The 26,689-nt window shown below is 41.7% G+C and overlaps 3 protein-coding genes across 8 annotated transcripts in view; 2 read left to right on the top strand and 1 right to left on the bottom strand.

Moving 5' to 3' along the window:
• Window positions 1-221: 221 nt before the first annotated feature.
• LOC110987496 (uncharacterized) lies at window positions 222-19,795 on the top strand. 3 transcript variants are annotated; one of them, XM_022250268.2, is made up of 13 exons: window positions 222-347; window positions 4,622-4,939; window positions 5,081-5,234; window positions 5,696-5,880; window positions 6,926-7,115; window positions 8,532-8,646; window positions 11,420-11,566; window positions 11,966-12,154; window positions 12,319-12,472; window positions 12,942-13,155; window positions 13,816-13,937; window positions 14,631-15,215; window positions 18,021-19,795. In XM_022250268.2, the coding sequence occupies exons 2-12, from the start codon at window positions 4,646-4,648 to the stop codon at window positions 15,195-15,197; spliced, it is 2,331 nt and encodes a 776-aa protein (XP_022105960.1). In that variant the 5' UTR covers window positions 222-347; window positions 4,622-4,645; the 3' UTR covers window positions 15,198-15,215; window positions 18,021-19,795. The 3 variants fall into 3 exon arrangements, with proteins under 3 accessions (XP_022105960.1, XP_086990733.1, XP_086990734.1); XM_087134607.1 differs by lacking the exon at window positions 222-347 and adding an exon at window positions 373-591; XM_087134608.1 differs by lacking the exon at window positions 222-347 and adding an exon at window positions 373-591 and having other exon boundaries at window positions 14,631-15,219.
• LOC110987497 (neurotrophin-3-like) overlaps window positions 17,318-26,689 on the bottom strand; it is a 45,414-nt gene continuing 36,042 nt past the window's right edge. For all 3 annotated transcript variants that reach the window (XM_022250270.2, XM_022250271.2, XM_022250272.2), the window contains one exon: window positions 17,318-21,758. In XM_022250270.2, the coding sequence (XP_022105962.1) occupies window positions 20,886-21,758 (873 nt within the window). In that variant the 3' untranslated portion in view covers window positions 17,318-20,885. The remainder of the gene's footprint in view (window positions 21,759-26,689) is intronic.
• The window catches only part of usp47 (ubiquitin specific peptidase 47), an 88,521-nt gene continuing 79,852 nt past the window's right edge, over window positions 18,021-26,689 (top strand). The window contains exon 1 of one of the 2 annotated variants that reach the window (XM_087134606.1): window positions 18,021-18,129. Coding sequence is in view for 1 of the 2 variants with exons in the window: in XM_087134605.1 (XP_086990731.1) it covers window positions 18,127-18,129 (3 nt within the window). In the remaining variant the exon portion in view is untranslated. The remainder of the gene's footprint in view (window positions 18,130-26,689) is intronic. The other variant, XM_087134605.1, reaches the window with a different exon arrangement.

Here is a 26,689-nt window from a genome sequence, read left to right as displayed (position 1 = left end):
TGTACATTGCCCAGTATTATTGTATGGAACTTGTGTATGGTGCCGAAGCCCGCCTGGAAAGAGCGGCATGAATAATGCATGTTGACCTGTATTTTTTTTAATGAAACACAACGATTGAAACCCTGAGCCTTCCTCAGATTTTTGAATGTAAATGTGGATGTGGCGCCAGACTACTTTTTCTTCGCATATTCTTCGTGGCCGAATCATTGGCTACAGCTGGCTATGACACACAGACCTACGGAAACTGACTTAAGCTGGTAGCCAGTGGCTTCAATAGAGGAATGTGTTAGTTCGAGTCGTAGCCGTAATTTACGGTCGCATTACGCAGACGATTTTTTCAGGACGAGGTAAGTGTCTCGTTTTCAGATATTTTACCTCAAATTACTGCCGCGTACCGCCAAACTTTTGTGCTGCAGCTGTTCGTAGCCACATTTACCATGTGTGCAGTTGAAAAAGCTTCAGTTAACATTATTTATATTTTCATGTTAATCAACAGTAAGACGGATATTTATTGTTTAAAAAGAGCAGGCTAACATTTGGGTTAGGCTTTTTCAGAACTGAAAATGGCAGGCGTGGATAATCAAACTTCAGGTAAAAATTGACGTGTTCTTGGTGGTTACCGCTTAGATTGTGGTTACACGTCCCACTGGTATTTCATGTAGGCCTAGGCCTATTTCTCCGCTATGTCCACAAAATATGCTGAAACTGTGGAAGTGGAAATTGGTCACGTTCACTGACCTCATTATCCTACAGTGTAGGCCCTAATTTTAGAAAAAAAAAGTTTTCAAGAAAAAATGACAGCAGGAGTGGGCCCAAATAAAAAATACATCATTCATACTAATTACTAGGCCAACATCATGCATGATCTAACAGTTTACAGCCCGATTTCCATGTCGCCCCTAACCACTTCGCCACATTGCCCCATCTCCACTTCGCCCCATCTCCACATTGCCCCATCTCCACTTCGCCCCATCTCCACATTGCCCCATCTCCACTTCGCCCCATCTCCACTTTGCCCCATCTCCACTTCGCCCCATCTCCACTTCTCCCCATCTCCACTTCGCCCCATCCCACTTCGCCACATCCCCACATCGCCCCATTTCCACATCGCCCCATCTCCACTTAGCCCCATCTCCACTTCGCCCCATCCCACTTCGCCCCATCCCCCCATCGCCCCATTTCCACATCACCCCATCCCACTTCGCCCCATCTCCACTTCGCCCCCATCCCCACTTTGCCCCATTTCCGCTTTGCCGTCCGTTTTGAGTGTGTTACAGGCTGCTTAAATGGTTGAGGAGTTCCACAAACGACATGTGGCCTACCGGTAGTTCTTATAGAAAACTCTACAGCATTAAATTAATGTCCACTCTGTTGTCCATTACCGTGAATTAATGCATATGGTTGGACTAGCATCCGGGTTATTTCTCATCTTCTTCAACATGTTCAAGTTTATTTTAAAGTGACACACAATTCTGTTCACATCATTCTAGTAATTGTCGGTGCATCCAGACAGCTGTACCCGGGCGATCGGATAAAGCTCGGCACGCAGGAAATTTTGTGGAAACATGCTCGCTTCCAGTACGAGCAAAACAACCTACAATTAAACTGATGAAATAGATAAATACACGCATAGACAAGATACTAAGAATTAACTTGAAGACATCTTGCAAACATCGATTTTTTATGTGTGACGGATCACGTGCATGAATGGTCATCGCGGCATGAATAGACTGGTCGCCACTCTACATCACGCATTCTCTTTACACGGGTGCGGCGCAAAACACAAAAAATTTGGGTCCGGCGGTCGGGAAATCAGAATCATTGTTTAAGCCTTTGAAAGTTGGATTATCCGATTGTTATTTGGGTACTCAAACTTTGATGTTTTTACTTGTTGCATCTTGGCCTATGCCTGTGTTACTAAAGAACAGAATGAACGATAATCAATGGGGCGAAGTGGAAATGGGGCAAATGGAAATGGGGCAAGGTGGTTAGGGGCAAAGTGGAAATGGGGCGAAGTGACCGACACCCAATCTAACGTTACATGATATTTATTGATAAGAAGCAGCAGTAGGCCTAGGCCATGTTACATAGGCCATACTGTACCAGGCTTAGTTTTAAAGTTATAGACCTAGGATTTCCACTTTCATTTTTCAAAAATGTTTTGAAAAGAGTTCCATGTACGTGTACGGACGCCACTTGCATGACTTGACACCCCATGCACAAACCCTATGAGTACAGTATGAGACTGGTCTGAAAAAAAAAGTTTTCTAAGCAGATTAACTGTGCGTGCCCTGGCCGTCACTAGAAGACGACTTTGAACAAGTGCAGACCAAAGTACGTAGTTTCTCAGCTAGTTAATTACAATTAACTCTTCAACAACTAGCGGCTTTCCCTTCCAATCCTTGTGGAAATGATGGCCAATTGTCACTCTCCAACATAAAAACCCCACTGTTTTATCAAGTTGACGTTTGAAAATTTCAAATGGCAACTGCTTAGTGTTAGGTAGGTTTTGTGCACAAAATATTGGGAGCCAAGGACGATGTACGGTACGGCCGAATGTGCAGTATAGTGGTGTTCGGTATAGCGGCGTTCCACTATACATAGTTACCATGATTACTCCATTTATGGAGCTAGGCCTATATGCTCCATTCTAAAAATCTGGGGTCCAACATGTGACTTTTTCTGTCCCTGTTACACCTGAACCAACTTGTGTAATATGCCAAGGGATCGGCGTATAAATCCGTCATGTTCATCATGTCCAAAGGTCTATTGTTGATGTACCCTATCATGGTGCCCTCCCTAACCTAGTGCACTTTCATTGTTTACTTTGTCTCTTAATGGAGCATTCAGGTAGGGCCTAGTGAAACTGCATTAAGCTCCTCATTCTGATTCATAAATGTCAATTTTATGCACCTGCTGCAAAGTTTGGATGAAATTTTATTTTTGCCCGATTTTCCATTTTTGTTGTTCTGACGTGCAAAATGAACTCTTAATAAATGTGCCAAAAATAGGAAAATAATTTTCTGACAAACTTGTGGATGGGTATTTGAGTGGAAGTTCTGAAGCTTTACAAAACTTCAAGTGATTTTTGTTAATGTTTATGTGGGATTTTCTGAGATTTTTTTAAGTGCACCACGTTAGGGAAAACTCAGCTGAATTCAAGCCAAATTTCTGAATGCCAAAAGTTTTGGATTTGGAACAAAATTCATGACCTTCGTTAACAAAGATTTAACACCTGTGTACCATGAAGGCAATACCTGTAGAACCAATGAGTTAAGTTTTGAAGAAAGAGGCTTGGCAGTGCTGTGTGGGGGAAAGTCAGGTAGATGTCGAAGTGCTCCATGTAAATATCATTGAAATTGACTTCACAGTATTTTTAACAGGTAATTTGCGTTACTTCTCTAAATTAGGAAATGAAGGAATGTGTTCGGAACTTAAAATCATATGCCAGATGGGAAAATTTGACCCCATTTTAATAGAATGACCCACAATGCAGATGAATCATTCCCATGACAGTGACATGTAGCCTATTCTCATAACTCAAAGACAAAAAATTGAGAAAAAAATCGTAGGCCCAACGTTATGCCCATCTTCAAATGTTACTCTGCTTGTTGAAGTTGCAATTCAAGTTAATATGTACATGTACTTAAAACTTGTTTTGTACGCATACATGTAGCATTACCAACACTGCAACTGAATAAGCAGTCGAGGGGGGGGCGGGGCGGGGGCACGTAAATTTTACCATGACAAATCTTTGTCCAGTTCTAGTCATTCATCATTGTGAATTTGCATACATGGGCGGAATTTGTACGTTGACTTAAAATTTCCCTTTGAAACAATCCTGTAGAGTCATGAGCCATGAAAGGAAAGTGAGATATCCTGCAATTTGATGTAAGATTCAATAAAACTCTTGAATATGATCAGTTAACCCAGGACTGGACCGCAACTGGAATGCAGAGTAATGTAGTGTTTGTGTCCTGTTTCAGCCTCATAGCATATTGGACACAGACACACTACATTATTCCGTGTTCCGTGAGTGTGAACGAGACAACAGATTTATCTTCAAGCAAATTTGACGCACAGTAAAAATGTTACAGGGGCCTGCATGTGCAAACGTGCCACCTTTGAATTTACTATAAAATTTGCAGCTTTGCATTTTGTTTTTTAGCCTGAAAGTAGCGAAACACATTGAGTTAGAATAGGTTTGAATAGTGCATTTCACAGGATTTGATAAGAAGTGTACATTACAGTTACACCACCCTGTTTTATGCCACGGATTGACCAGTCAGAATTGATGATTCAAGTTTGCTTGAAGATAAAGGATGTTTTTGCAATCTTTTTTGGGTAAAAGGATTGATGATGGCCTGCGGAGTCAAAAGTCAAACTCACAATCTGGTGTTGGGAGCCACTGGCCCTAACCACTTGCCATCCGAACTCCTACATTTTGAAACTCTAGCCTGGGTTGGAGGCCCATCTTCGTTATTTCAAGTTAGTAATGTAGTGGACATGAGGGAGTCCACCGGGGCTACCTTGAAATCGTGCTCTTCCTGAGGGAACAAGTTATCAGAGTTTACCTACCACACAGCAGTGTTTACCTTATTGCACCAAAAATTGATTGCAGATAACAATACTATGTTCAGTCACCATGGAAACCGATGGGGTGCAGATGCTCTGTGTGAACGTCACAAAACAGGCAGAGGAAGATGAACAAGCGCATGGTGTCTCGGGCGATGAACAAGTGAGCCTTGTAGTCAGTGAGACTGGGACTGATGTGGATTCTATGGTCGGGGCTGCAGTTGAAGAAGACACTTCACAGGAAGGCACCTCAGATGATACTCTGGCCAAGGATGAGTCCTCGGCATCAGATGGTTGCCATGGTGATGGGCAACATGAGTTGGATGAATGTGCAGCCAAGCAGTGTGACTCTGTCAGTGACAAGGTAACCACATGTGACAGCTGGAGACAGAAGATTTTTGTTAGCAACTTGTATCTTTTGTGTGTCCAAACTGTTATACTGTTGCAGTCTTTGTTGATGAGAAATAGTTCAACATGACTGGTATGGATATTCATTTGTTTTCAGCCAGTGGTGCCCCTAGAGATTGTCAAGAGTCCTTGGGCCCCTGAGGCCGAGGTGATTGAGATAGCTTTAAACAGTGATGTTGGCAATAAGCTGAGCTCAGTCTTTCACATTGTCATCGATCAGCCTATTCCAGCTACTCGAGCAAGAAATCATGGTAAATACCTTTAATGTCCTTTTTTTTTTTTACTGTTGGCTGGATATCAGTTGTCACTTAATACGGAACCTGATATAATCAGAATTTGGGGAATTGACTCAGTAAGTTTGAACAGTAATGCAAGATCATTCCCTTGTACCATTCATTAGAGTGGTCCTACCCTATGGCTGAGTGTTTGCATGGTACATGTAAGTCTCTGACTTAAGGTTTTCATTTGCAAGTGGCCATAGCCAGTGCTAAGGTTGGTTTATTTCACTGAATATCTTTAAAAGTCTTTAATGAATGTGTAAAGACTTTTTTAGTGCAGACCTCTGAGAAACTCGGTTCTTGATGAGTAGCTGTCAAAATTACAAAAGGATATACAGAGCTACATGTAGCTTTCACAATCTATCGAACCTTTCGAAGGTCTTTGGATATGTCAAGTTCTGTGAGATTGTAATCATCCTCTCCCTCATGTTCAGGTTCTGAAATAACACCTTCCAGCCCCCAAGCTTCGATAGATGGCACTGTCTCCACCGATTCCTTATCTGGCCAGGCTGTTGCCTCCCAAACCCCCAGCAGGGCTGTTGGATGTCTGCCCCAGCCAGAGCTGCGAGAGTTCCCACCGAACTGCCCAACATGGGCAACTCGTCTAAAAGACTGTCAGGTAAGTTGGTCTGGGAGCATGATGACTCTCACACAGTGCCAGGAACCAGTGTGTTGAATCGAAAAGACTCTTTGATATCCAAAATTAAAGTCAAAATGTTTTTGTTTTCTTTTGAGTTCACGTTTTCTGTTGTTTGCTGTTGGAGTAGGTTCAATACACTATTTGAAGGTGTGGCTTATTCAGATTCTACATGTACATGTTTGCAAATTGTGCATGTAACTGCTTATGTTTTTAATCATTGTTGGTTTATTTATTCACACAAACATTTGAATAAAACGGTCCTATATATATGTATATAACATCCATTAATTTCACTCAAGAAGCAGAGGTCAATGTATTTGCATTAATCAACAATTCTGATGGTACCACATTTCGTTTAAGAAATGAATATTCGTATTTTTACTTATAGAAGGTTTAGGCTACATATAATTGTCCAAACACCATTTTGACAAGCTTTGTACATGTAAATGTGATTGCAACTGTAGTTGCTCCCCATATTTAATAATTTCACCAACTGTAAGATCATTTACGTACTTCCATGTCCTGCTTCCATTAACCCTAAGATCATTGACAAGAATCGGAAATAAAATGGGATGTAATTTTATTCCCTGTTGCAACCCACATGTCACTTCATGAAGAGAAGACAAATGGCCATTTAGTTTAATATTTTGAGTGCGTTTTAGCGGAAAGCTGCAGATAATGGGAACAATTGACGGTCTGACTCCAAGATCAAGAAGCCAATTAAGAATACATAATGTTTAGAACCTTCATGAATCCTCCAAAACCTAGAAAAATTGTGTACTTTAAATAAGGAAGCAAATTAAATGCTCAGCTCTCTGTAATTCCAAATAGCATGAAGTTCCTTTTGAAATAACTGTGGCCATGAACTGCACGTCCCTCTATCCTGGAAAATTTTCCAAAATCTTCTGGTAGATTGTTATCAGTCTTGGTGGTTTAGGGTTTGTGTCAGTTGGATCATGCATGATTTTGTCATAGAAGAAAATGATGGTTTGATACATGAAGTGAAATCTGGCATTCTCCTCAGGAAATTGGCAACTCCTACCGGGGCTACGTTGACAATGAGGTAGAGCTTGACCTCTTGCTCGTCTACCACAGGCAGCAGACAGGGACAACATGGGGTACCAGACAGTCACCCAGCTCAAGTCGGGAGTCCAAGCGACTGATGTGGAAGTCAAACTATGTGCCTTACGACGGGATACCGTTCCTCAATTTGGGTGAGTTGTTGCAGTGGACTGCACTGTAGATGTCAAATCCATAGGCTGAGCGAAGAACAGGCAAAAGCCCTCTTTTTATGATTATTTACTTTATGCAGTGTTCCTTTATGCGGGAGAGGAATTATGGAAAAAAAGAATGTGTTGCTTATGAAACAAAGTGCAGAGAGAAGACAGGTACAAGACGCTTTGAGCGGGATCATACTGCCATCAAATTTCAGAGCAAAGTGTATTTGTTGGGGTAGCCTGCATGCATTGTAACGGAACTGAAGGTGTTGATGTCTCGTAATTCACTTTCAAATGAAGTATGAGCCAGACCTCCCAACCCTCTTGATTTTGGCCGCTTTCTGCTTTTTTCTTGTTTTGCTTTAAAATTTCCACCAAGTCGTAATTTTGACACCCCTGGGTATTACCAGAAACTGTCCATGTAATCATGGACATGGTACATGGTCCAAGCGTGCACTGTAATACGACTTATCCGACTTAGGCAAACAGTCAGTGCAGTGCACGTTGCGCACACCACACCTGTGGCAGTGCCCTCTTTTGAAGCGTACCAGCCACGAGATAAAAGTGATCATGGACGTGATACCAAGATTCTTCATGGAGAAAAATGCCCTCTATCGACAAGTTACATTGTAACTAACACTGTATGCGTCATGACGCCCGGTTTTGCTAGGAATCATAGCTAAGAACGTTTTGAAACCAAGAGTAAGCACTGCTGTGAAATCGACCACTATCATGTTAAGTGTGCAAACACCACGCGATGACCTTTTAGCTGGATTTTGCACTGAATTGGAGCTGAATTCCGCGGTGAATTAACACATTTAGGAAATGAAAAATTAATTGCGGACCATTTCAGATGGTTACTCTTTTGGAAATCAAAATTTTATGGAATCAGTGAGTATGTGCAGTACTGTATGGTACATCATCACAGACGTGGACTCAACTCTTGTACAATGCAGCACATTGCTTTCCTTTTCATGGTAAGCTGACATGGTGGATGCTGACACCACTGCCCAAATATGGTGTTACTGAACATGTGAAATACATTCAGTGTCCATTTTGAATATGGTCGCATGTTCAATAGGCTATATTCCCATGACGTCATGTACAATTGTACCTCATTTGAAAGTGTTGCAGTGATGCAAATTTCCGGAATGTCTGTATAAGCCATTATTTCCTGACTCACGTTATGTACAATATTCTGAATTTTCATGAAAAATTCTGAATTTTTGGGAGGATTCTGAATTTTTGATAGCTAATGTTAGGAGGTCTATATGATCCAGCCCTTTGACAAAGTTGTGATATCATGTACAGGAAGAGAAAATCTCCATATTTTGACCCAAGTTGGTTTTGAACACGAACACTTTTAAAGTGTGGTAGTACCACTGATTCCTCACTTCCGTATGGTGGTTTCAGGAAGTCGAGCAATCGTCATGGAGTGCCAGTATGGCCCGCGACGAAAAGGAGGCCCTCACAAGAGACCCGACAATCCCAAGAAGGCTAGTAAGGAGGCCTGCACGTGCCCCGCAAGGTTACACAATTGACAGTCTTTGATAGCCCTTGTAATAGTCTCCCAAAGGATGGTGGATGCATCAGATTGAATACTTTTATGCAGCAATGTACTTCTCAATTCTATATTTGCCTCATTCTTTTGGGGTTCAACATAATTTGTTTTACAACTTTGTACTCTTCTCCAATGTATGAAAATGTTACTAACATCATTTTGGGGTTACATGTACTGACAAGTTCAATTTTTAAACATACAGTAAACCTCGGATAAGTCAGATCCATTTAAGTCGGATTTTGGTTTACTTCGGATAAAATCGCTTGGAACATTTGATTTCTCAAAATTCTGTGCCTAAGTTGGATCAGGAAAGCTGGATTTCGCTTTTCTCGAACAACCTGGAACATTTGTTAAAACACTGTGCGTCAGTTGCTTCTCAAGTCGGATTGACAAAAAAAAGATTTTTGCACATCTAGTCATTCCAGTAAACACAGGTATTTGGGGAATTTTCCTTATTTTCCTGTCCAAATCTATCATTTTGGCGCTGGTCTCACTATTTTTTGATTTCCGGCTGGAAAAAAGTCTACACTTATGTATATGTGCCCACATGATCACAGACTGCATTTTTTATTGGATAAAATGGCTGGGCTATATACAGCTATTGAAGTACACATTACCACGCACACTGCGATGTCATCACTCAAGGTACAAATTTGTGTGTTACGATCAGTGAAATGTGTGAGTTTCGTTTGTACATTGTATGTAGTGTGGAAATGAAAGGATGTCTGACGTTAGAAACATCACGGTATTTATTTCATATTTTTTGTGGGCTGTGGCCATTATATGGATGGCGATCAGTGACTGTGTAATGCATTTTGTCTTCTTCATTTTAAGTCGGATTTTCGCCAAGTCAGATAGAATCGGGCGGTCCCATTGGATCTGACTTTTTCGAGGTTTACTCGATATACTGGTAGCAGAGAGTACTGTTTCTGTGATGTCTATCTGGTCGGACACTGCAGAATTCATAGATTTTTCTGTTCAAATTATAACCCCGCATTTTCTCACCTGAGACATTTCTGAGCAAGAGTTGTTCATTGGATGAATGTCATGTGTTCAAGCATCAGTGAATCTCCCCAAATGAATTTTTCAGCATTTTGTGTGTACAGATCAATGCAACAGTGAGAATTTCTGCCTCAGACAATGTTGCAGTTTTGCTCACGAATATTGAAACTCGGATTAGCAGAAAACCAATAAGGCACCAAGATATCTTTTAAATAAAACAGAAGAGAAGAAAATAGAACAGAACAAAATAGTCAGGCCGTGACAAATTCCCTGTGCGATAGCCCGGGGCAATCAAATTTTCATTCGGGCAATTAAAATTCTGACTAGCTGTGCCTGTTTGGGCAAGTCTAGAAAAGCTTACCTGCATTAGTAAACAAGTTGTTTATGTGCTAAAGCTTAACTTTGAACATCAATTATAATTCCAGTATGATAAATAATAACTAAAATGTTTCAGTCATGTTTCAGTCATACGTGCCAACTTACCCTACATTGCCCCATGCATTAACATTCCAAGTGGTGTAGTTGTCCTCGACGTTGATAAACACCATTTTCTCTCAGCTGATTGGGGTTTCCAATGCACGTTCTGAAAGAGCATACGCTATTGGCTGAAAGTGCCGCATTTCATTTTTCAGAAATTTTGTAAACCAATCAAAATTCAGTTAATAGATTGGGTAATGGGGTTGTCATGCCATGTCAGTTATTCGTGGGATCGTAATTATTTGGATGTAAAATAATTTGCAGTAAATGTAAGTTTTTTCGCCTGTATTAAGCAATCAACAGTCTACAATAAAATCACCATCCTACAGTGCATAAAAGTATTATAAACTCAATTATAATACTAGGACGTCAGATTCCTTATCCAAGTTGCTTATATGAACATTCTTACATAAAAATATTCCCACCTCGGGCTTTACTGTTTGTTGAATGAACCACGTGCGTTCATTGCTGCTGTTCTGTCAGTTGCATGTATGCTCGATGAAAAAGATGTGAGTCTCCGTGTTTTGTAAGGGGTTACATGTACGGGATGGAACAGTGGCAAAGGGACAAGAAACGTACATGGACATTAAAACACTAAGGGTGCATTCGCGCAGTTACAGGTACTCCTGTTAACAGGAGTAGGACAAGTCCGCATTACCGTCGGGTGCAGGAGTACAGGTATATTCCCCACCATGCCTACTATCGAGAGTATACTCTTGCTGACCCGCAGGTCGTACTCCAGCCATTCTAGCGCTCAGGGTTATACTTGTGTTAACACGAGTAGCTTGCTTGAATGCACCCTGAGTGACTGACTCATTGTAAGTTTGCTACAATATCTTTTATTTACTTTTAATTCACTACACAATGTATTTTTAAGCCTGTGACAGATTTATTTTAGCTTACTCTTTTTACTTGTGAATGTGGAAGTATTTTTGTATTAACATTAATTAAAGACTGTGTGCATGCAGTAGGCTTAAGTTAAATATTCATAATAATCGTGGATTCCACGAAATCTTGGGCAAGTGTTGATCCAATTCGGGCAAGCAAATTCATGGCATGGCCTGACCGATCGGTCATGCTAAAAAACAAAAGAAATTGTCGTGGCCTGAAAATAGTGATTGAAAATAAGATGAATTGAAACACAAAAGTGCATTTCAAGGTTGTTGCAAAAAAATGCATTGCATAGACCTTTAAAGTGTATGGTTAATTTACTTGTAGATGATGTCACTTTCTAATGAAAAAAAGTATTTTCTGTTGGTAGAATTTATGTGAAGAAAGTGCGTAAGTTTCCAGCCTTTCGGGTGAACATTTCACCAGACTTGGACAAGATGACAGTCAAGCGCAACATGGACAAAATGTTTCAGGTCATGAAAGACATTGGTGTGGATGAAATCCCAGGTGTTGAAAGGTCAGTTTGCAAGGTTATTGAGCATGCTTAGAAAGGACGTTTCATGGCAGTGTTTCTGTTGTCTGTTTGTTGAAGGAGAAAAAATGTAGCTTTTTTCTTTTGTCGATGGCTGGATTCCCTAGGCTTTAAACGATATTGTAATTTTTCACCTTTTATTATTTCTGGATAGTGGGTGTGCCTGACGGAATAAAGCAATAAAGCAAAGCTTGAAGACATTGATTGCTTTTTGTTAAATTTTTGGCCATATCCTTTACAAAATTTCAGAGGAATTTCTCATGTTCATTTGTGCATTTTCATTTCAAGTGACTGAAACCATACCAGTTGGTCTGCTTGAACTTTTTAAACAGTGTTTTATAGAAGCATTGTTCAGCAGTCCTCATTCTCCTAAACCCTTTGTAGATTTTACGTCCAGCTGCCAACTAACCAGGCCCACCAGTATCACAGAACCCCAGAATACCAAATAAGGAAGGATCCTGTGACCTTGGACTCGACAGCCAAGTCCAGGTTGCACCCGGAGCTGTGTGAAAAGATACAGGAACTGGTTACCAATGGAGAAATAAATGCCTACGTCATTAGGCAGATATTAAGGTCAGAATAAAAAGCGTCTTATTTTGGATATTATTCAGCTGATTGAGTTTCAAAATTTGACTAAAAAATCCTGCTGACACATTGTGTCTTGTAGAATGCCACCATACTATCATAACACTCTGAATTTGTGGTATAAAGTCTGTTGTTGTTCTGTGGTTCTGCAGAGCCCATGTGACCCGCACGATGTTCTGTGGAGCCAGTGTCCCTGAGCGGCACAATCTCTTCTATTTCCCAACCATCAACGACATCAAGAACCATGTGCTACTGGCACTAGCAGCCATCGAAAGAGGAGAGTTGGAAGCTGTCGTTCCCGTCACGGTAAGGCACGGGCTGTGAGCCACATTTCCCTCGGTTGCTGCATCTGAATTAGGTTGCTGGAGCCGAAAATAACCTGTGTACCTTTTGGAGCCGCCAGCTTCATCCATTTACATAACTTTTAACTGGTAAGCTGGGTTCACTTTGGGTGAATAGCCAGTATGGCTTGCAAACCTCTTCATTGTTGACTTGAGTGGGATAGACAAAATGAATACGCTTATTGTTTGGAAAGAACTTAATATTGTTGTACAAAAAGTCTTAGTTGTGGCAGATTTGTTGAATAATAACTTATGCTTGAGAGTGGATCGCCTTTGATGAACCCGTGAAAATGTGACTGTAACTCTACTGAGAACTCTACTGAGCCATATTTAGCAAAACCATAATTTCAGAGTCAAACTTTAAAAGAAAAGCCTTGATTTGACAAGTTTTTTTTTGCGTGTGCTGAAATGTAAATTTTGTCAATGTGCCTCAGATTTTAGATGCCCGTGCCATCACAGAACCCCCACCATCAACAATGAGGTCCTCCCAGATGGGGCAACCATTTAGCAACCAGCTGTGGGAATCATCTGAGGTCCAGGACAGCCCCGAGATCAAGCCAGCACCATCCAGGCACCAGATGTGGCCGGCTGATACAAGCCAACCACACACCCAGTCCGTCACACTGACACTAACGCAGAATCCAGATGGTGAGGACATTGTCTATTTTGGTGTGGCTTTTGTGCCTCACCCCCGCCTCCTAAAATGCTGTTGGACACAAAAAGTAGCCAAGAGTGCCTGTCCTGTAAAGAGTGTCAACAAAATAAAATTGTTTCATTGATAAAGCAGTGACAAGTGTCTGGATATCAAATACTTGACTGAATATGGCAGATAACAGGTTCTATTTAGTTTCGGATTTATTTCCTGAAATCTTTGTAAAAGAGACACTTTGGTATTTCAAAAAGGCAAGGTAATTCTCGAACAAAGCACCTGGCATCATGCTCAGTGTGTGTGAGTCTGGGTACATCCACACTGATGGGACTAAACATTTCGCACACATTTATATTCTTGAATGACTGGCAACATGCTCCATTTTGAGCAGGTGGTACTGAAAAACAAGCCTTTCTGAAAACAACATTTCCCCATACATTTGCCAATAAGACTGTATAACATTCATCATTTTGCGGCAAAGTTGCTTGAACCCTGGTGTTTATTTTGAAGAGCAGTTGTGGATAAGCAGGTCCTCATTATGTGGCAAACGTAGCTGCATTTGAGTGAAAATCTGCAAAAGCTCTCTCCTGTACACTGACAAAACCGTCTTCTCTTTTTAAAATCTGTCGTTTTTGTCTCTCCTTTCTTTTGATCATCAGAGGGAGGGAGTTTCATCTCCCAGGTTGAGACCCAACTGAGTGATGGCACGACCTTTATCTCGGATTCGCTCACCCCGGAGACCGCACGGCTGTTGTCCCAGATTAACCAGCACTGCCAGGAGGTGAGCAGTGAGCAAATTAAAAGCCAAGCTCGTCCAACCAAATGGACTCCCTCATTTGTCACTTGGCGTGGGCCGCATCTGGTCATGTAACACCCAATCTTGGGCTGGTGGACCTACTTTCCTCCCAAGTCATTTAACCCTAAACAGTCCTAAATCCTCCAATAATCAATTTAATTTTTCACAGCACTGAGGGACGGGTTAATGATGCTAGGTGTTTTTCGTTCAAACATCAATCTTGTTTCACTGGATGGTACTATTTAAATACTTGAAAATGGTGCTGATGAAATAGGCTCCTTAAAGTGCCCTCATAATGAAACTCAGATGATCGCAAATTTTGGGTCAAAAAGTTTTGCTTTAACTTTTGAAAATGAATTTTTTACATTTGATAATGCTGTTGCTGTGATGGTGAATATCAGCACTTAGGTCATGTCCGAAATGGGCTCTAAGAGCTATGGCTATGTCTGTTGTCAGCATGTCCCTAAATTGGACATTCAAATAGGTTGTGGATACTCCATTGTTCAAAGCCCTCTTTGTTTGAAGCCCTCTGAGTTTGTATTCAAGTTTTAAAAGGGAAATGACTTAATTTAAATCTGGAGTGTCATTTGCTTTCAGTAGTTCCACAAGCCAAGACTTCAGTAAGCACTGTAAGAAGTAACTAATTTTACTTTTTTTTTGGCAATATCTTGGTCGAAGGTACAAGAGTCAGCGGATGACACTCTAGCTATGCATCAGATTGTCCCTTGTGAGCAGGAAGAAGTGGACCAATCAGACAGCTTGTTAGAAGAACCCAAGTCGATCACTTCAGGGCTCAACCAATCAGAAGAGATTATAGATACTCAGAAAAATGACCCAACTCTCAACAGCCAGTCAGATGCCTTGATAGGGCTCACTGTGGATGCATCGTCTGAAGATGATAATGACCAACCAGAGACTCTCCTGCCGAGTGAGGATGACACTGCCCAATCAGATACCCTGTTAGACTCAGCCAATACTCCCCTCGACCAATCACAGACACTCCTAGGTGATGCAACAGCAGTGGTGGCTATCGACCAATCAAAACACTTATTAGGCTCAGACCCGACTGCCATTGGCCAATCTGGCCCCCTGTTGCACGACAGTGATGGATTTGACCAATCAAATGCAGAGCTTGGGCCATCAGCATCTCTGGAATCAGGAACATTGCTGTTAAGAACAGGCAGCGAACTGAAAGACATTGAACAAGATCAGCCAGTTAGCAAGCGTGCAAGATTTGAAGTATAAGAAGAGAAAAAAATGGTTGTATGTATGCAAACTCATGTGTTTGTTGTGTTGCGTTAATTTAATATGCAAACTCAGTGAAGTTAATGCATTTTTGACAGTATGCCCTACGGCTGCAAAAGTTTTGAACTGTCTTAAGGATGCAAGTCTTCTTTCCCTTTTTGCCAACTTTATTAGTGGCAAGACTATGCCTGGAATGGTCCACTTTCCACACGGCAGATGGTACATGTAGCTGAGAGAGATTGTGGGGCGGAGATCTCCATAAAATCCCAAATGGAGCTGGCAGATCAAAAAACTTTAAGGAAGTTTCTTGAAAGTCCTCAGCTGTGAAAGTCACTGACTTATTGCAGGGCAGCCTCTAATTTCCGGTATTAGGTTCAAGTCCGGCTTTGTCAGCCATATGGGTGTAGTTTTTTCAGCCTTTGCTTGATTGCCTAGCTTCACCTCAAAATCAGTTTTGCAAGAATGTTTTCCTCCAGTACCCAGATTATTACATTTTTCACCTTGATAATTCCTGAAGAAATTTTGAATTTTTCTAATATGGTACACTGGTTTATACTGTGCCGAAATACTTCTTGGTCTATGGAAATACATTCCACAGGCTTCCTGCTTTCATATTGTAAAGGATTTGACAATCTGTCCGTCATTTTTTGCAGTCTGGCACATGGCCATGACATGGACAGTCCTTCAGATGTTGTATAGACGGTGCATGTAGTACATTGACCTTGGGTCCTTGGCAGGCACAGCGATCCTTTGCCGTAGTTAACCAAATTTCTGCCAAATATAACTGCTTAATAACTAATGCCTCTGTCGGGGTGGTTTCAAAGAATATGGGCTGGTGGTTTTAGTAAGGGAGGTTTAGGCGCACCAGTTCAGTGCAGCTGCAAAGGTTTGTCCCCCTCTCGAGCAACCCAACACATGTTCCTCAAAGAAATTTGTTGACGTTGCTGTCAGCAAGTCCTTTTCCATGAATTCTCCATTTTCACCCACTTCTAGAATATGTTTTTAAAGAATCGGTTTGGTCCTCAAAAATCGTTTATCCCCGTTAAAACTATTTCTTGGGTGTTTGTTTATGTTGGTTTAAACTGGCACACCACTTTCTGCTACAACTAAAGCATCTCTGAAGAACCTCATATTCATAGAAGGAACTCAACAAATCACGAAGGTACTTCACAAGGGGGTACAATGGGAATTCAGCTCAGTAGTAAGCACCAAGACAGTATGGGTGTGTCGACTGAGTGTGTACTCTGAATGAGAAGGTACATGAGGAAATGAACAAAACCAGCTACTAACATGTGCAGGAATATTTATTAAAGAACTGGGGGGGGGGGTTCTTTGGAGTCTTCTGCAAATTCTTGGACATTTTCAGCATACTTTTTTCGTTCAAATACTCCATTTCTCCCTTCCGGACTTGAAGGTCAAAGTGCGCAGACCTCACTCTCTACATTTCGAGGCTTCCTCTGAATTAGATTTGACAGACCTGGAATTGTAGGACTGAACTATATCACTGGAATTTCGGCGTATGGCACAACAGGGTTTGGTCTCTCTCTGTCCCATTGTAATAATGCTGTAGCTGAGATCTACATGTTCATGTGTGGAGAATCAAAGACAAGGTCAAGTTTGAAAATGGAGATATTTACCTGCATCATACATGTATCTCGTAAAAAGCAGTGCTTTTGTTGTAGCGCAGGAATAACGTATAGCATGCAACTTTTCATACAGCTCTTTGCTTCATCTAAATTTTTAAAATTTAGCCTGAGAGTAGTCTGAGAATATAAATGCGAAATGGGATTTCCTATAAATTGAAGAGGTGTAGTTTTGGAATAGTATTTTTCTAACTCTAATTTTTTTAACGTAACTTCTGCTCGAAACTGTGAATGATTTTTTCCCTTCGACCATATATTGCAGAATTGCCAATCTGTTTTATTTGTTTTGGGCCGTCAAGTAATTTTGTTATAGCTTTGCGAATCAGTAGGTTGGTGCATACAGTATCAAATAGCACTTAGCTGTTTTTTCTATCAAATTCTGAGAGGAGGGACGTGGACTAAAACTTCTGAAGAGGATATACCCTGCAAACTGTTGATGAAAAGATGATCAAAACATTTCGTTTCAACAAAAAAAAATCAAGTTTTTTTTTAAAATTTATTTAACTACATATTCTTTATACGCATGTTATCACGTGCCGTAGACCTGGCTATATAATAGCGCCCTCTGGAGACCACCCATGATTAATTGGATTTTTGTTCCCATTCTCCCTGCCAAATAATAACCGAAAACAAAACCTCATAAATCCCACCCCTTTGATCGGGCGGCCCCTTTTCACACCTCCAGTTGCCTAGCACGTTTGGTTCGTCAGTTCTGCCGATAAAACGATAATATAAAATATGATACTCTTAAAATTTATATACACCAATAAATAGTGATACACGAGGCGCGTCTTAACTTATTTACAGCATAAAAATACCGATTGTGGACTACGGTAAATAGTGGTTATCTAATATATAATGTACGCACAACATTTACATCTTTAATTGTTAGTGTCTTTAAGTTAATGCAATATTTAAATACTAGTACAACTTCGCAGTGACTCAATGAAATATACAATCTACCGTGGCGTATCGCATAAAGTTAATTCAATTATATAAAAATGGAATTGCTACTTGTCCGTCAGTAATATTTTTCTATGGCCCTACCAGGTCTTGTCTGTTAGAAAGAAGAGATGAAGCAGATGGTTTTCGGGTGGGGTTTGAACCTATGACATTTTATGCAAGCGAAGTATTATGTAACCTGTGATAAGCTATCTGTCTCTTTTTCCCCTCCCCTCAGGCAACTCATTGGACAGTGCCTTACAAGTACAACTGAAAATTTATACATAAGAAAATGTTTACTGAACCGGTAACTTTTGGGATCGTGGACAACACACGAAGAGAAAATGGTAAGTGAATGCTTATAGTAGTTTGGACAGACCATTAGATGGGTCTGCTGATATCAAACACACACCACTCCAGTAATTGGCTTAAAGGGTAGCTGCAATGCACTTTTGAAAACAGGCCTACAAACCTTCAAAATACACCTCTACATGTCAGTTAACCTCATTTTCAATTTTTGGTTTCATCACTTGAGAAGGGTTTTTTGCTGCCTTTTTGGTTTTTATACCAATGAGTAGGCATATTTTCATATTCATGAGCACAACTGTGATTTCATCCCAGGAATAAAATTTCAGTATTGCATTGATTTGTGCACAAAACTGGCTGAATAACCTAGATATTGCTGGCCTCAATTTTCTTTTGGGTGAGTTATTGTGTAGGTATACATAGCATTAAGCAAGCATGCAGCCTTTTCTCAGATATGTTTTCATTATAAGTTAATTTTTGATTCACAATTTGAACAAATGTCTTCCATGGATGACATCACATCAACAGCGCCCTCAGTTGTCCAGAAAAAGTGGACAAAATTCAGTGTTTTAGAAATTGCCCTTTTCAATGCATTTATACCAAAAGGTGGTGTCGAATAATTTTCGCACATTGAAGAAGAATGTGAAGTTGCAGAAACTTTGGGTCACAGAAAAATTCATTGCAGGTACACTTTAAGAGCAGTATGCCTTATAAATATTAATATCCCCTCGTAGCTTTTGGCTGCTGTGTGTTCCTAGTAAATGTATATCATGATTTACGTAGTATTTAAAAGAAGTTTAGGCCCAAGTTAAACCGTATAGTCAAAAAAAAAGAAAGAAAAAAAGGGAGATGCCAAATCCACAGTAGCTTTCTACCAAACGTGGTAGAGTGGCAGACGTTTCGTATTCTCGCGCGGAAAAGAGTGCTGTGGGGTCCTTTCGAGGGAGGTGGGTATCAATCATTTCAACTGTGACATCCATTCTGTTTTTTATCACAGTATTTTCCTTCAGTTGCAAAAGTAAACGGTTGTTACTCCACATCCCAGATTCTACACCCGCGAAGACATCACTGACTGGGTGCAAGTGAGCGATTATACTCGATAAATCTGCAACATGATCTAGACAAGTTGATCGCAGTTCATAAACAAAGTTCGGTATTGGGGCAATCTAAAGAGACTTTGAGAAAAACTGCCTCACACGGAGAGAAACAACTATTCTGCACAATTTCCACGAAACTTCGATTTTCGATCGTTCTTTTGTAAAATGTAACAATTTTTACAACATTTTTTCCAATTTAAAGGAGCCCTTTCCGCATACCCACCTTCTTATAGCAATGGATTATTTAATATTACCTTCAATTCTCATTTTAAAGTCCTAATTATTCAAGTCTAAGTCATGAATAATAATCATCCGTCATTGAGTCTCGAACGCACTACTAAACCCTATATATTCAGCATTCATCAAGATGAAATTCTTCGTCAAAAACGTCCACTTCCACAAAACACAGATAGTACACCCTATTTACCGAAATTTGATATCCCAGATATGGTTGTAGTTTCATGATATCAAGGCTTTTGATCTGATCTGATTTGATCTTCGATCTGGAAAATTTCTTGCTGTATCAAGGCGTGGAAACCCTACCATCAGCCACAAGTGATCACAAACTCACAGTGTTCACTCCATTAAAGAATGTTCGTGTTCAAAGAAAGACACAGCATAGTGCTTATTTTAATTACGGGTTTTGCCCTTACCCGACGTACAGTATAACACTGTATTCTCAGTGCTACGTCGGTAAGGGCAAATTCCCAAAGTAAAATTAAATTCTCCCCGACGCAAAGTACATTTTGAAACAACAAAATGCTGTTAGTAATTAAACAGTATATGACTGAAAATAAAGGTTTGGAACAAATATCTGGTGGCATTGCGGTCACCAGCGACCAACCATTATTTTCGGTCATTCTCTCAATCGGGTGACCATTTCTTTCCAATGTTAAAAGTCTATCGAGGTATTTGTGGATTCGGTCCCCTCCTTCCTCCATGGTCTTCCCAAGGTCGAATGCTTTCGAGTGTTTAAACTGCAGCAGTTCGCTTTGTATACAGTTCACCATTTCCCTCGCTGACGAATCAGACATTCCACAAATTTCTCGAATGCAAACGCAGGAAGCGTTAAACGCTCCGTGGGCAACTATGAGCGCTCTCGGTCAGAGTGAACTTCGCACGATTGCTGGGCCCGTTGACAGGTGTGAATGTCTGAACGGCGGGAGTGATGCGATAAAAGTAGACCAGAACACTGTGATCCTCCGTGAGGCTGAAACCCTCAAATTAGTCCATTAGCGCAGCCACTGAGCGTCGAAGCTCCGGTGCACTTGGCTCAGTTTTTGTCGTCAGCACGAATTATCATTTATTACACACTAAGAGCTGACCAGAAAAATGAACAGCGTATTTGACTTTTTGGATCGATCAATCACGATCTCTTTACCAGCTGATTAGACAAATGGCCAATCAGCTTGCTTTTGTTTTTAATGATCTTTCACTCTAAATACTTGACCAACTCACAAATTACCGTATGAATGTTACACGCTAGCATTGCAGACTGAAAGATAACTTTCCTGATTGAATCAATACTTCCTCTTGGGCCGCCTCGAGAGTGTACCCACCGTGGGTAAAACTTTCCGTCAATGTCAGTAGTTCTCAACCATTTTAGAAGTTAGGTTGCTTGAAAGTACCATTTTGCTAATCGAGCGCACGTACTTGTTTTCGTCTGCCATCGCTGCACGGTATGTTCACGAACTGCCGTTTCATCGATCTCTTATTATTGTGGGTTGGGTCTGAGTGTCCGTAGAGGAGTACGCAGGCGGCCAGGCCCGTCTTCTCGGATTCCTTACCGGTCTAAAAGCACAGTTACACGATGTCGGGATGATCACCCACTGCCATCCTTCCTCGCCTATATCTGTACGCACCACAGCATAGACGAAGGAACGTTTCTCCTCACACTCCGACTCGTATAAACGCGAGTCGATGCCCGCGCAGGGCTGAGGCGCCTCGGTTGCGCCCTGAGTTCTCTTGCAGGTCGTCTGGAAGAACCACTGTTTCGCCCGCATGCCGTCAGAAGTGGTGATCTCGTTGATTACCGTCACATTGTTGCCGAAAAGGTCGTAGACCCAGGTTTTCTTCACCCACCCGGGATCGGGCTCGCAGACGGCCCGGTAAGGCTCACCCTGCGTGGTGCTGCGCCTCTCCCGGTGGTGCCGATCCGTCACCTCGTTGGCCTCTGTGCGCAGGACGGCTTCCGGTGACCAGGGTGGGTTGGCTGGTTTCACGGGAGAAAAGACAACCAGATCCGATACATAGGTCGGTATGTTGTTCAGGATGTCGTCGTTCGACCTCAGGGGCACCACCTCATTGTCCCTACTCAGGTGGCGGTGCGGGTTGTTGCGATAACGGTCGCGATGATGCCTACGGCTGCTGGTGCTGTGGTCGTGTTTACAGCCTTGGGCGTGTTTGCCCTCCATGTGGGAGTGATGTTTTTTACGTGTCACCGACGATGTCCCTGTCACTGTGTCGTTGGACCAGTGGCCGTTTTTGTGGTCCGCTAGCTGGTAAGGTGCTGCGTTGCAGATGGCCCACGGTAACAGGAAGATAGCTACAGTCAGAATGCGCCGGACGCACACCTGTTGGTTTGGATTGGAAAAACGAGAGAAGATAAAGGGATGGGCATGAAAACAGAAATTACATGTACCTGGTGTTGAAAGTTAATTGGGATAGTGATTGTTTATGGTCACTTATACGCCGATTCTGTCGTTACACTGTCGTGCGCAAACACGCAGGGGAAGGGCGATAGCTCGGTGTAGCCTCCCTCTGTGGCAGCACAACTTCACATGTACCACATGCTCAGTACCTTACGTGTGCATTCAAAAATACACGAAGAGCTGGCAACGGAAAACGTTTAGTTTTAATGTCACAATATTGTTTACCAATTTCAACAAACCAACGTGTAACCCACGGAAGGCTTCTGTTGCGAAGTGCAGTCGGTACCTTGCAAAATGTTTATGCATCTCCTAGGTGCATCCCAACGCCATACACATGAAGAAAGATGACGTCGTTTTCCACCGATTTTGATTTCAAATCCCACTTCCTCGCACGCTGGGTTAAAAATCCGCCTGCGACAGGATCACGTTACTCGGGTCGACTCCGGATAGAAATGCTCAAGTATGAACAGAATAATTTAAGTTTGAAGGCTCGACGAAGGTCGCACGTAATGAAAATCTCCCTTAGCTGCGGTGAAGCCGTCCTTTGTCCACTGAGTGTGGCAAAACTGGACCAATGATTTAACAAGAAATAGCACTTGCGCCCACGGAAAGTACAAAGCGGCTTCGTCCTATATAACCAGACAAGACAGAAATTGCCAACTACTTTGAGGATTGTAATATATAAAAAAAATTAGGAAAAGCCGGGGGTTCGATTGTCCGGTATGAGCTTGAACCCCATGGGATACCTCAACTTGGCCAAGAAAATGCTGCCATGTAACCTTTTTTTGCCGAAAAACTGTTGACCAAGTCCCTGAAATATGTAATGTCTCCTCTGATTTACGCCACACTGACTGATTTACTAAGTAACACCTTTCTCTGCACAAATAAATAAAAGCCGCGAGTTATGGAGTGTTGTGTCCAGGAGTGGGGTGAAAAATAGTTCTAGGATGAACTTTGTGTAATCAACTGATACAACATGTCACTACAGCTCATGCAGCTATAAACTACAGTTCAAGGCCTTATAAAAATGACAAAATGAGAACATTGTAATGCCGTACCGAAACGCGGCCCAGCGGGTTGTGCAGAAAACCATTTTTTATAAAAGTCTTTTAACCTAAACATTGTTGCATGGTTGAGTGAAGTTGCCAAGCTTACAGAAGTACGGGTAGAGCACAACACGAATCAGGCCCAAGAAATAAGGGAATGTTGACCAAGTTCTTTGAATGAGTAACATAGTAATATGGATGCTTGGACCGCTGGTATGCAGGAAATGTTCAAGTCCATCTCCGAGTCCGTATAGGCAAATGTGTAGACATTTTCAGCAAACCTTTTTTAGTGCCAGTACTTGATTTCCCATAGGCCTACCCATATCAAGAGCCCACGTACGCAAACCACGCTGTTTCTCAGCGTAGTTTCTGCTGAACAATATCATATTTCAGTGTTACCAGACAAGAACCAGTTTAAAGCGCTTACCGTTTTGAATACCGGTTGAAAAAAAATCAGTGGTCTATTTTGGTACTGCAATGATTGATTTTACAGTCCCACTCTGCAATGTTAAAAATCACGCCAGTGATGCAAACACAGACTTTTGCTAAATGAGTAAGCGCTGTAAGTGTGTACTGGGGGCAGATACCTGGCGTTTCACAAGTCAGTATGACAAAAGCATACAAGATTTTAACATTGTAGTCGCGGTTGTCGTATGCATGTTGAAATGCTGTCCCTATGCGCTGGTAGAGCACGCGAGCTGAATGTTGACGGTATGTGCCCCTTGTGCATGTGCATACACAGATCCTCAAACTCGACCTATACTGATGGCTTCACGGTATGTATCGCAGAGACTACAGCGTGCAGGCGAGGCATACCTTCTGACAGCAACCCCGCGGCTCGCAAAATTAGCCTGGGATTTAGCAAAATGGACCCGACCGCTGGGATGAAATTCAAGTAAACAAAGCACGCAGCTTGAATGCCGTAGATTGGATAATAGTTGCACATAATGAAGGATATTCGCGTATAATTGATTCACCTTTGGCGGAAGTATATAAATAAAACTTGTATTCCCAAAGGAATATCCTGCTGGAGAACCAACCCAGCACAGTATACACAAGTCATGAAATACCCTATGTACAACTGCGGCTGCAAGGCGCAGTGAACTAATTTTAGGCCCGTTGAAAACAGTGAAAAACCGACAAAGTTTAGGGCTTAATAAAGTCATGTAAGCTGATATTACTGGAGTTTCTCAAACAAAATATTAGTTACAGTATTGATCCCTATCTTTCCATTTCTTTTCAATTTTTGGTGGGGTAGCCAATGGCATTTTTAATGCAAAACAAACTCACCCCTCGAAAAAGTGATAGTTTCCAAGCCTGCTCGCAGCCATTTTCAGGTGGTTTCTTTCTACCTTCTTGGGCACTGAGGACAGTTTTTCATTTTATGAACTCTGCCTTGGATGGAAATCCCAAACTCAGGGAGTTTATCCTGGCTGATTATATCCATAGTCTCTTCATTTTTCGGCTAAAAAAATCTCCGATTTCCAAAGAAACTATGCAAAGGGTACTTTTTATGCTCGTGAACTCAGTGGAAATTTGAACTTGAATTAGTGCACTGAACCCTGCAGACTGACTTCTACCTGCTGCTCGTGGGGCTGTGATTGGGATTTGGGGATTAAAAATAGAGAGAAGTGGTTTTGGAAGACTTTGTCGGCGAAGTTGTGGCGTGGGGGAGGGGGGCTCGAAAAATGCCTGCAACGTGTTGCTGGCATTTCGAGAAAATGGAATAAAACGTAGTTGTCTGTAGCCTAGCCGGTTCTGGGGAAACGTCGTTCGGTAAAGAGAAAAGATAACCAAATTCTAATGGTAGACTAAGCGGCATACCGGGCGCAAGGGGCGAAGCGACAGAGTAAGTCATAAACTTTGACCAACATTAAGTCAGTGCAATGGTAATACGGGCCACCTAGCGGTTTTCAATTGCAAACATACTAACAAAATATTGTTGATGCCACAAGACATGTAAAAAACAAACAAAAACAAATACAAAAAAGCAAACGGGAAAGATGAAAAAACTAGCTCTGTTGTGAGCGATCAGTCGAACACCAGCAATCAGGGCACTGCTTATAACAAGGTAGAAGTCCCAACAACCTTGTTAAAAACATGTAGGGTTTTATTATTTTTTTTACGGCATCAGCACTTTCGTCCATTTATTAATCTTTGACACTGTCAAATTTTGAACGCAATGTTTGCACTCCCCTAACAAAGAGATTGGTCGTGCACAGAAGATGACTTGCTGATGAAGAAGTCTTTGTGCAAGCGACGTACATTATTTTCCATCTTCGTGTTGGAACTTCAGGAAACAGCTGCGATCACTTTCGAAATTCCTGAGGCCGTTAGAAATGCCATCAAAGTTGCCAATTTTGATCTGGGAGTAAACCATAATGCAGTGCAAGGTTACGAGAGAGGGCCAGTAATGTAGTCGATCAAGTTCACGTACGCTCAGCGCGGAGTCTTAATGACAGTTCAGGGAGTCGTGTCAGGTTCGCGTGGGTGGACCGAACCCTTTCCTTCCCGCCCCCTCTACGCTCTTCTTGTGGGAGACGCGCCTACAGAGCGATTCTGAAAGTCCCCCCATAATAATAAACAGACGCCACGACGATCACGACGCGGACTGTTCCTGCCGGGCCCGCCGAGGAACACCCGGGGAGGCTCTAAAAATAATTAATGTTGTTAAAACTGCTGCGGTGAACATGAGCTCTCATTGGAGGGAAGTTTGCTTAGTACAACGTAATTTGCAGTGGCGCACGATATACTGAATCCCCCTTTTCTTAGCGAGAGCGCCCTCTATTGGCAGCTTGTAATGCACGAAGACGTCGGAATGTATCTCGTACTTGAACACATCTTGGCGTTCAAGAAAAAAGACAAAACTCAAACGCGCTTCTTGATTGTGTTGCGTGTGGCCAAGTACTGACCAAAGTAGGCGCATGTAGTCCGACTTTTGCGCGGCTAGAGACTAGCTATGCCTTCGCAGTGGCCTCGGCCTTCCCTAGCTTCTGAGAAGTAAAGTCCCTTGAAAGACCCCGTACCAGAGTGAGATGCTGTCAGAATGATGACTTAATTCTTTTCCAAACCTAACACATGGGTCTTTTCCATTGAATGAAGGGAAGCAGCTAGACGACCCATTCTCGAATGGCCCGACACGTGGCGTGACAAACCAACGCAGCATAATATTTATATTTTCCACGGCTTGCGAGTGCTGTGTTTACTGACAGAACCAGTGTCGAGAGACGATGAAATATAAACCTAATATTGTGTCCAATGTGCTTATTTTTGTTACACGGCACCACGGGAGGTCCTGGGCACCTTTCAAAGAACCACTGCCCTAAAGTGTAGACAGTCATTTAAAAAAAAACAGTGGAGAGTCCAAAAGTGATGTTTCTCATAGTAATTTACCACTCTCAGCACTCGGGATAAAATTTTGAAAAGTGCAATAAACAAATTATTCAAATTACTTCAGCATACGGAGCTCTTGTGCCATTCGAAATCGTCCCATGATGTAACACAATAGTAAAGCACTCTAATAACGATGGTTGAAAATTCATATTTAGGTGTTTGATATTTACCTGTGTGTAAATTTTCACAATTATAGCACATTACCTGACTGATAAAGATACTTTGAAAGAAATCACAGGCATACAACGCATAGAAGCTGCCTGACCTTAACAGCATGCCATTGAATTTTCATCATAATCATAAACGCTACATTTCTTATTTTTTACTTATAAGACTCGAATGATTCGACCTGGCAAGGAATAGACAGGTCAATAATCTGCCGATGGTTCGATCCGAACAATAATAATAGTCGCT

The sequence above is a fragment of the Acanthaster planci genome, linkage group LG03 (genome assembly GCF_054643075.1).
Source record: "Acanthaster planci isolate LZ-2023a linkage group LG03, COTS_SCS, whole genome shotgun sequence".
In the NCBI taxonomy this organism is placed as follows: Eukaryota; Metazoa; Echinodermata; class Asteroidea; order Valvatida; family Acanthasteridae; genus Acanthaster; species Acanthaster planci.
The sequence above is the reverse complement of the archived record's forward strand: the minus strand, read 5'-3'. Positions and strand labels throughout refer to the sequence as shown.